At 51.4% G+C, this 11,021-nt stretch overlaps 1 protein-coding gene across 1 annotated transcript; it reads right to left on the bottom strand.

The window, feature by feature from the left end:
• Positions 1 to 2,641: 2,641 nt before the first annotated feature.
• On the bottom strand, positions 2,642 to 10,386 carry LOC124107819 (uncharacterized). The gene is made up of 4 exons (XM_046466013.2): positions 10,075 to 10,386; positions 4,853 to 4,999; positions 4,508 to 4,639; positions 2,642 to 3,201 (listed from the first exon to the last, which is right to left on the bottom strand). Exons 1-4 carry the CDS (start codon positions 10,158 to 10,160, stop codon positions 2,868 to 2,870), a joined length of 699 nt encoding a protein of 232 aa, XP_046321969.1. The 5' UTR covers positions 10,161 to 10,386; the 3' UTR covers positions 2,642 to 2,867.
• Between the last annotated feature and the right edge of the window lie 635 nt (positions 10,387 to 11,021).

Raw genomic sequence — 11,021 nt, 5'->3', positions numbered from 1 at the left:
GTGGGGAAGGGGGATCAGGAAGGGAAATAAACTTCCACACATGGGTGGGTTTCTCTGCATGAGCCCAACTCCTATGTGAACCTACAAAGCTCTGACAGAATATATAACCTGTTTCTTCATTCTGAGCCTGTATTTTGCTTCTCTCATCACTTGCTTGTAAAAATGACTGGAATTTCCCTATTCCCTTTGTCAAATCTTGGCATTTAAAAAAATCATGTATAATTTTATACAGACAGAAGTCCACCAATATAAGATGAATATCACCCAGAATTGCTTCTCATTCTTAAAACAAGAAATACAATGTAGCAGCACCTAGGGTTCCTTTTCTTTACGTGCATCTCCAGATTGTGTTGTGATGAGGACCTGGAGGAGTGTGATTTCCAGACTAGTTTATTCTCCTTCCTGGTGGTGTTTACATCATAAATAACAATTGCTCTGTCTGGGACTTTTAAAATTTACATTAATGGTGAAAGGAACAATATATTCTGTGCTCTCATTTCTACTCAGCATTTAACACATGGTTTTATCTGAGCTGAGGTGTAATGAGTGGTTAGGAATTGACTGAGACTTGGGACACAGTTTCCTGTTCTCCTATAAGTGACCTTGGATTTCTCCCTCACCAAATTCCCCATATTTAAAGCACTATTTGGCAAGCGTCACACAAAACAAAGGTACGAGTTTTCCTAGGATACATTTAGAACTGAACTGGACTGTTCACTCATTGGCCTCTGGTAGATATTATGAAATTTTTCTCTATAGTCTTGTAATTAAGATAAAGTCCAAATAAACTCTACCTCTGACTGCTTTTAGTTCACTGTACAGTTCACTAAATTTGGAGGTCATGCAATGGAGCTATGTAGTATTAGTCTCCTGCATTTACTCCTCAGCCTACACTCAAAGGACTTAAAATCAGCATAAGTTAGTGACAAGCCACATCAATGTTCAAGGTCACCATTACAGAGACCCAGGATTTCTATCAAACCAAATGCAATGTAAACACAATAAGTGTATTTTATTTATGTTTTTTTCATGAGCAATTTGTAAATCCCACCCTCCACCTGTGAACACAAAGCAGTGGTAAGGGTTATCTCACTGCCCACCAACAAGGCTTTTCACACTGTTATCAGTGCAGCAGAGCTGGGCAACTGGACATCTCAGGGATCATTTCCAGCAAGGCCTAAACTTGGCTCTCAAGTCTGCAGAACCAGAAGTTCAAATGGGAAGAACTAACTGGGGGAAAACACACAGTCATGAAGGTTAGCCATAGAAAAGACGTTGGAAATCATTCTCGCCTACTCTCTGGCAGGCATGAACATCAGACATTACTTATGAGGATCACAGAGCAGGTCACGGGCACTAGGCTCATGGGCAGCAACAGTCATTCTTCTTCACAGCTGCTCAGCTGCCCTGTTTGGGCCTGAAGGCTCTCTCCACATAGAGTCCCAAATTCCTCACACCAAATCTCTGAGGAAGGCCTGGCCTGTGAATTCATCCAATGGCGGTTGGTGATGTGCCCATTTTCAGGGAGTGTCTTGTTTGACTGGAGGTAGATGGTTAAAGCCAAGTCCCCCCATCCTAGAGTATGCAGTGCAGATGAGGAGAAAGATAATAACCCCACATTCACAGAAATGAATGTCAACGTAGATCAGGATCAAATGTAGAGTGTGGAGTCAGGCAGAGACGCCCACTGTGGAGTATCACGTCACGGTGAGGGGAGAGACAGAGTCGTCAGAGTCCCCATTTTAGATAGTGATAAGAAGGGCCCTCTGAGCCGGTGACAGGGCTTTCCTTGACATGAGGAATGGAGAGAGGGAGAGAGAAGGATCTGCCATCTTTCAGGAACAGTTGTGGCAGACAGAGCCCAAATGAAAGTGACCTGAAATGGAGACAAGTTCAGGCTGTTTGAGGAATGGCAGGAAGGCCACCTGGGTTGTATGAGGGTGGCTTCTCCTCAGCTCTGGAGGTAATTTGAGAGGGAGGCCCACTCAAAAATTCAAATACACGGAGTTTCAGGAATTCCTGTGTGTTATATGTTCAGTTGTTCAACCCTCAAAGTCAATAAGTACTCAGCCAGAGGTTGGGGTTCAGGCCTGGGTCCTAGCTACTATATGACTGAGGCAGGTGGATTGCCCCTATGACCTCACCTCCATTTTCTCACATCTGTAAAGACCCAATTTCCACAAAAGGTCACAGTCCAAGTACTGGAGGTTGTGACATCAGGACCTTCTGGCAGGACACAGTTCAACTCCTGAGCCCTACTTTAGGAAAGGCAGGGTGTGACAAACAATGGTAATGTCCCTCAACATTGGGTCCACGCCAGATGCTGCCTGGGGTCTTGAGACTCCTGTCACCCTCTCCAGGATTCAGGTGCCAGGTGTGATAAGGGGCACAGGCATGAAGGGCCCACCAGGGTCCTGGGCTTCATCACTGAGGGAGAGATGAGGAGGGGAGGGAGGAGGGAGGAGGCCAGAGGAGCAGAGGGGACAGCTGGGGACACAGTCCACCTGAAGAAGAGTGGGGGAAGGGATTTGCTGGTGGGTAAGTGGGACAGGGCCCAGGGCGGGGATGAAGGGAGCCCAGGTGGACAGGGAGGCTGTGCTGTGACAGCAGACCAGGAGCCACATGGTCACACAGCGTCACTCAGCAAGCTTTATTAGGCACCTGTGTCCTCATAGCTGAATTGGCCCCGAGGATCTAGCCCATGACAGGGGCCCATTCCTCCTTCCCTGGGGTCACCCGCCCACGGGGGCTGCAGCAGCCAGGTGAAATGACAAGGGAGAGTTAGGTGGCTTTGGTCTCCATCACCACATCCATTTTGGCCACATGAACATTGGACACGGTGGCTCTGATGCTCAGGGAGCCATCCTTCAGCTCCAGGGCCCCCTGAGGGTCTGCAGGATGCACTTCACCACCTTGGGATCCGGGGCCTCCTTCTCCAAGATGCCATCAAAGACCTGCTCCAGGCCGTCCTGGGCCAGCGGCCCCCTGAGCACGGCCAGGGCAAACTGGATGCGATGGAGGGTGTAGCTGAAGGGGACGGAGAACAGCAGGGCCAGGTGCTCGTCTGGGCCCTGGTAGGCCAGCAGGCCCGCCGTGCCCTGGAAGCTGGAGGCTGTCTTTGTGAAGGAGCAGTGGACAGTGGACTTCGGGGGAAGCACAGGTGGTGGTCTCACGTGGGCCTGGCCACTCCGACAGCAGAGCCTGGGAGAGGAGTTGGGGCCCCATGTGTCTGCAGGCAGTGTTGTGCACTGCACGAGAGGGACTCATGGCTTGGGAGAGACGCTCGTCCACTAGGTACCTGGATTGCCCCAGCCCCACCACCTACCGTGGAGCTCCTGTCGGCTACATTGATTTGTCCAACATTATGAACGCTAAGCACACGTGTGCAGAACTCGGCCTACAGCTAACTCTTCCCCTGCGTCACACGCCATGGCACCCGCCAGAGTGCACAGGATGGAGCTCTGTCCATGTCTCCAATCCCATGTCACTCAGGGCTTCTCCCACACCCTCCCTGACCCAGCCTTCATCCTGTTCCTTAAACAGAACAAAGTCACTCCTGCCAGGACCATGGCTACCTGCTCAGCATCCAGGCCCAGGCCACAGGCTCTCCCTCTGGGGCCTTCCCAGAGCACCACCCCCTTTCCTAGGACCCTCGTGTCACTCCCAACACACACTGAGCCCTGTGTCTTCACAGCTTGGACCTCTCTCCACACCCACCCTGCAGATCCTTGGCTCCCATGTGTGGGTCAAGTGTCCACCCCTGAAATGCTTGCTGCCGTACAGGTATGCAGTAGGCACCCAATAAATGTTTATGGAATGAGTGAATGGACACCGTGATGAGCAGGGCTGTGGGGCCTGACCCCCAGGGCTATAGGCCCAGTTACAAGGACAGAGGATCCACAAGCAAGAACAAGCCCTGAGCAGGACATGAGAGAACTCTGGGGTGGTGGGAAGGCCGGGGACAGCAGAGCGGGTGACAGGGAGACCTCTCAGGTTGGGGTGAGACCAGCTCCTGGCAGGACAGAGACTCGACCTGAGATGAAAGATGGACAGCCAGGAGGGACGGGAGCTGTGGCCTGTAAACAACCTGCCCGAAAGAGGGGAGGGCCACTGGGCGGCTGAGTCCAGCCACCGTCCTATGCTCTTCGTGAAGTCTGTGATTTATTGGTTTGTACCCACACACTAGAGCCATTGGGTGGGTCCTGTCGTGAACTGAATTGTGACCACCCCCCCGGCAGCCCCCAGATTCGCATGCTGAAGTCCAACCCTGGTGCCTCTGAACGGGACCTTATCTGTACAGAAGCTTTAAGACGTGACTCATCTAAAGTGAGGTCTGTAGGGTGGGGGTGCCCTGTGTCCTCAGAGGAAGAGATCAGCATGCACACAGAGGGGGACCACCCTGTGAGGACACAGAAGACGGCCACCTGCAAGCCAGAAGAGTCTTCAGGGGACACCAGCCCTGCAGACACCTGAATGACCTTCAGGGAGGAGACAGGAAGGGACTTACATGGGATCCTTGAACGTCACACCTGTCCTGTTGGTGATCTGGATGCCCACAGTACGGGAGCCTCGGACGTCTACCACTGTGTCCTCCAGAGAACACTCCTCTTCATCCCCAGCTGGGAGCTTTGGGTCCTCGCTGAGATCCAAGCAAGAAGCTGTGACTTTCCCCCACAGGGACCTCTGAAGCCTGGGCAGCTATTAGTGAGACACAGCAGGGAGGACCCCGATGCCCCCTGAGGTTCCCACCCAGAGCCGCTGCCTTCAAACACATTTCCCTCAGTGACAGATTCAGGAGCTGCTGAGCCTCCCAAGCTCTGCTGCAACCCCACCTCCAGCCCACACAACGTACCTGAACTTGAACTTGACTTCTTGGTAGAGCCCTCCTGGGCTGGAGATGGTGAGCTCCTCTACCTCTCCTGAGCAGAGCTCCTCAGGGTCCCTGGGGCTTGAGCAGGTCTCTGTGCCAAGGGCCGACCCAGGTGCCAAGGGCAGAGAACTGACAAGACAGGGCACAGTCCTGCACCGTGGCAGCTCTGGCCCTGCACCTGCACAGCCTGTCTTGTCCTGTGCGCACTCTGTACCCCCAGGGTCCAGGGAGCAGTGCAGGGCCCTGTCCCGTGTGCTGCCTCCTGAGTGCTGCAGCTTGAGCCCCAGAGAGGCTTCACCCAAATGGTGTCACCTGCCTCCATTTCTATCCCCAACTGAGCAAAGGAACCCAGAGGTGGTAACACTCAGTGCTGGCAGAGTGGACCCAAGGGACTCAAGGCATTCATCAGGGGCCACATCAGGGTTGTCCCATGTCTGGCTGAACTGTCAGACCATCAGGGAGATCTCAGGGAACTGGTTGCCCTCAGGTCCTCTAGCCACACACAGCCTCCTCAGTCCAGGGCTCTGACTCAGTTTCCCCAGACTCCTCCTTCCAGGAGGCCCCGTGACCACAGAGCCAGCACAGAATCCACCAGCAGGACATGGACACCTCACCAGCTCCCATCACGGGGGCTCATCTGCCTCCACCCCACACTCACAGCCACCAGGGCACACGCAGTAGCACTGCCACGTCTTAAGGACCAGAAAGTGGGTTCCCAAGCTCTGCAAGGACCAGAGTCATCAGCAACGCAGCTGAAGTCATTCCATCCAGGAAAAGTGTCCCCACTAACCCCCTGAGGGCATCCACTTGCTTACTTATGCCCAATTCTCCTGGAGTTTTCTGCATGTCCCTGTCCAGTGTCTAAGCCTCTGATCAGGCAGAGCCAGGCTCTCATGGAGTCAGCGCCCACAGCTGTAGGGACACTGTCCTGAAGGAACCTTCTGCACAGCACAACTCCTGAAGTAGCTGTGATTTGACATGTCCTAAATGCCATCCAAAGAGCATACCAGGCCCTCCTTAGAGCTGCAGAAAGCACATTAGGTCACTCAAGCCCCTGATAAGTCCTACAACAAAGAGCACTGTTTAAGTGTCATGTAGCATGTTCCAAACTTGACTACAATAGCTATGATTCTCAACCAGGGGTGACTGTTGCTCCTTTGATTGTCATAAGTAGGAGGAGCTCCTGCCTCTTAAGAGCAGAGGCCAAGGGTTGAAAATCATCCTGCAGTTTCCTGTGGCCCCACAGTAGGGCATCATCCAGCCCACACGCCAGCTGTGCTGACGGGGTGGGGGTGGGGGGTCCTGGGCCACCTGAGAACCAGTGTGTGGGGAGCCCTGCACCTTGTGGATGGGGCTGGGTGTCTGGTGATCCCCAGTGGGACAACCAGAGCCTTTCCAGCCAGCTGGAGTAGGGACTCCATCGTGCAGGAGAGATGGAGAGGTGGAGGCCTGGGAGTGCTGGGCCACTACCTTCCAGTAGGTGCCTGCTGAGGGCCATTGCTAAGTAAGAATGACACATGGCAATTTATTTGTCAGCCTACCCAATGTTGCTTAGAGGAATGACTCTCCATATTGACCCAGGTCATTTGCAGTGTCATTGCATGTAAGGTGACCTTGCTCAAGGATCAGGGCAGATTGGGGTTTAGGGCGTTCCTGGTTTAGGACAATCCGGGTTTAGGGCGGTTCCAGGTTTAAGGTGTACCCTGCTGGGAATAGGGCGTATCCTGCTGCCTCAGGCACGCCTGCTCGTTGAGTTCCCATTGAGTTCTTGTGGGATTCAGAGAGTATTTTGGGATTTTGCCCAGAACATGATTGGGGCCCAGAACATGAATTCCCCCAGAACGTGTATTCCCCCAGAACGTGTTTGTAGAGTGCCGGTGTGAGTTGGGGAATAAAGAATTGCTGTTTGAATCTACAAGGCTGTGAGTGGCTCGTGATTGTGTGCCCAGCCAGACTGCAGCATTTTACAACTTTTTACTTTACCACACAGAGATTATCTCATCTAGAAACATTTCTTTCTTTTTTTTTAACCTTTATATTAAAATATATTTTCACATCTTGAATCTTTTTCTATCTCTTTTTTAACCATTAACCCTTTTTATAAATTCACATTTTGAAACAACTCTTATAAAATTTCTGATTTAGACAAATTACTCCACTTTAATAAGATGAAAGACTTTCATGTTTTTTATGATACTATAATACTATAATTGAAACCCAACTGAAACTTCTTATACTCTTTGTATATAAATTACACATGATAGAATCTTAACACTTAGTAACCTTGTTTCAGCAAAGACACAGACCAAAGCAATATTAAACCTTTTTTCCATTCACCAATTTATGAAAACACACATAATGTCAAGTAAAGAGTACTTGATTTTATATTTAGTGGTTGATATTTTAAAACTTTAGCTTTGTAAATTAATCAGATGTCTGTAAAAACCAAGATCTTAGACAAATGTAGTAAACAGAACTAGCCATCTCTTTCTTGTTGAAGAAAAATCCTTCTACAGGATACCATGATGGTCTCATTGATATACTTAATAACTCGTCTTTAAAAAGCCATGGGCTACATTTTTGTATTGTATCAACATATGTCCTAACTGTTCTTGGTCTTACTGGGGTGCCTCCTTCCTCTAATAATTTCTCTTCCTTGGGGGCAAACAACTTCAGTCCTTGAGTCAACCATTTTCCCCAGTTTGCCTGAGAAAGTTCTAGGAACAGGCAGCTGGGAATAAAAACAAAATAAGTCAAAACAAGAACACATTGTTTTTTGAATTGGTCACCCATTCTTTCGCTCTTCCTCAGGGGCGAGCAATTTCACTTACCTCCAAGCTTTAGACGTTCCCCGCACGGACCACCAAAATGCCGCAGTCTGGCTGGGCACACAATCACGAGCCACTCACAGCCTTGTAGATTCAAACAGCAATTCTTTATTCCCCAACTCACACCAACACTCTACACACGTTCTGGGGGAATTCACATTCTGGGCCCCAATCACGTTCTGGGCAAAATCCCAAAATACTCTCTGAATCCCGCAAGAACTCAATGGGAACTCAACGAGCAGGCGTGCCTGAGGCAGCAGGATATGCTCGATTCCCAGCAGGGTACACCTTAAACCTGGAACCACCCTAAACCCGGATTGTCCTAAACCGGGAACGCCCTAAAACCCGATCTGCCCTGATCCTTGAGCAAGATCACCTTACATGCAATGACACTGCAAATGACCTGGGTCAATATGGAGAGTCATTCCTCTAAGCAACATTAGGTAGGCTGACAAATAAATTGCCATGTGTCATTCTTACTTAGCAATGGCCCTCAGCAGGTGCCCACCACAGAGAGGCCACAGCTGCAGAAGACAGGAGGTGCCAGTGAGGGGCAGGGACACTGCTGGATATGCTGTGCCATCTGCATTCCCAGATCCCCAGAGCAGGCTTGCATTGCCCTGGGGCCTGGGGCTCCTGATTCTGTGAGATGCACCCACACTTTCCAATCAGCTCCCTTGTCTCTTCAATGGTCTGAGATCAGCTTTTTTGAACCAGGTAAAGAGCTCAGCCTTTCTAATGCTCTGAACGTCTCTGAATGACTCAAAGGAGTCACCATCATGGAATTTTGAGGAAAATGCTTGAGAATTAACTGAGAATGATTAAGGACGCCGGCCGTTAACTGATACTTCTGTGTGTCCCTCAGGCTTTACCTACTGACCCTGGAGAGGGGCAGAGCCACTTCCCTACCTTCTCCAGACGGGAGAACTGAGGCCAGAGAGGAACCTGAGGACCTGGAGCTTCCCACCTTGCCTCCCTACGGAGGGACGGAAAGACAGTCTCCTGGGCTCTGTGTGTCCTCTGCTCATCCAGCCTCAGGCCACACAGGAGCCAGGGTGGTCCTCTGAAGACTCCTTGCTCACAACTGGGGCTTCCTGGTACCTTGAGAAGAAAATTCCAACTCCTCCCTGGGTTTCCTCCTCTGGGCCCTGCCTACTTCTCTGTGGCTGCATAGAGACTCCCACAGATGTCCACGTCTGAATCTCTGGAGTGTGAGTATGTCACCTTCATGGCAAAGGACCTTTTCAGGTGTGGTCAAGTTAAGACTCCTCAGGTGGGTAGATGGCCCTGGTCCTGGATTATCAGGGTGGGCCTAATGCCACCACACAGGTCCTTCTTAAAAGGGACAAGAGGAGAAGGTGGAAGCAAGAGGTCAAGGCAGAGGCCACAAGCCAAGGAATGCAGACACTGAATGTCCCAGAAACTGAAAAGGCAATGAGGGAACCTCTCCCAGACCCCTCAGAAGGAATCAGCCTGGCCAACACTTTGGATTTAGCCCCCAAGACTCACTTCAGATTTCTGACTTCCAGAACTGCGAGATGACAAAGCTGAGGTTTTAAAGTTACTAAGCTGGTGGTCACTTGTTACAGCAGCAAGAGGACACTGATACTGATGCCTCATCTCCTCCACCTCTCTCTCTCAGACTCTTCTCCCGCCTCCCTCCACCTCAACTCTACATATGCAGCACCCTTGCTCCAGGGATCTCCACCTCCCCCTCCCCAAGGAGAAAGTGTGAAAGTTGATCCTTCACTTCATTCAGAAACCTTCTCTGATATGACCCTTCAAGTAGCTCGACCTGGTTCTCTCAGTGAACCCCGAGTTGTCTGTCAAATTGTGTCCCCCCAAGTTCCTGTGCTGAGGTCCGACCCCAGCACATCACACTGTGCCCTTCTTTGAGATTCATGTTTAGAGCGGCAGAGTGGAGTGACCTTGCGAGTGAGCTCTAACCCACACAACTAGTTTCGTTACGAAAAGGGGAAATTGTCCCAGAAGACCCAGAGAAGGAAGAGCATGTCAAAGGACACAGGGGGAAGACAGCCATCCCTTCCCAGCCCAGGAGGGAGACCTGGACAACCTCCCCACGCCCCCAGGAGGAGCCAGCCCCGCCCACCGCTGGGCTTGGATTTCTGGCCTCTGGACAGACAGACAGTAAATTCCTGTGTTTAAGCTCCCCAGGAAGCCAGCCACTCTTCATCCCTCCCCCTAGCCCATTCTCTCCTTGACGGTGCTCACGGTCTCTCTCCATCACAGAGGCAAGTCCCGAGGGACACGGGCCTCTCTTAACCACTGCAGTCCTCACGCCAGACACAGAGAAAGTCTCCAGCACGTGTTCACCGAGCAAAAGCCAAGGGGAGGGCAGGGTGGCCTGACCCCTACCTGGCCACGTTCTTCACCTCGCTGAGGATCTTCGTCTTGTTCATGCCAACGTTCTTCTTGGACACCTCCAGGAGCTGCGTCACCATGTCCCTGCTGTAGCTGTCGGCCCCCTGGAATGTGCCGTACCTGTCTCTCCATGACGGGATGTCATCTGAAGGAAATCACCCAGGTAGGAACAATGAACTCTGGAATTGTGTCCCCTGACTCCAGGTTTGGCTAATGTCCATGGTGGCCAAATCCAGCCGGCTCCCTACTTGACTTTACAAACAAAGACGGGTTGGCACTTGATGTTATGAAACTTCTCTATATTTTAGTATCTGGGTCCCCTGCCTGCAGAAGCTCCACATGAGGACAGATTTGTGTTCTTTTCTGTTCATCCACGTCACCTTGAAGAGCAGCTGACACTGCCTGGGTGACGAGCCAATATTTGCTAAGTGAAGAAGGCAGGATGCCCCTTACCTGCGAGTGAGCCTCTCACTGGAGGGCAGAGTGGAGAGGCCCAGAGGCCACTAGAGCCCGGCGTGGGAAGTGGCACCCCGGCCCTGCAGGACTCCCACCCTGCATGCCCCCTGCTCACCTGAGCCTGGATGATGTGTAGGGTGCCCAGGAGGCAGAGGGTGCACAGGAAGCAGGTCAGAAATGCCCCCAAGAGAGGAGGCAGCATGCAAACCACCCAAGGCTGAGACAGAGAGTAGGGCACCCTCCAGAAGCCCTGGGGGTGGGCAAGATGCAGGAATGACCAACAGTCAGCGCATGGGTATTCGTCTGGCTGAAGGCAGAGAGGAACTGAATCAGGCATTTTTGCTGGGGCACGTGTGCTCTGGACAGACAGAACACTGGGCCCATCAAGACCAAAGAGCTACCTTTTATAAAAGGGGAAACTGTTTTCTGAGTTTTGTTTCATTACTAGTATTGCCAAGAAATTCTAGAGAGTTTTGGCAATCACG

This window comes from Marmota monax, unplaced genomic scaffold (genome assembly GCF_021218885.2).
Source record: "Marmota monax isolate L192 unplaced genomic scaffold, Marmota_monax_Labrador192_F-V1.1 WCK01_AAM20220418_F8-fsc00160, whole genome shotgun sequence".
In the NCBI taxonomy this organism is placed as follows: Eukaryota; Metazoa; Chordata; class Mammalia; order Rodentia; family Sciuridae; genus Marmota; species Marmota monax.
The sequence above is the reverse complement of the archived record's forward strand: the minus strand, read 5'-3'. Positions and strand labels throughout refer to the sequence as shown.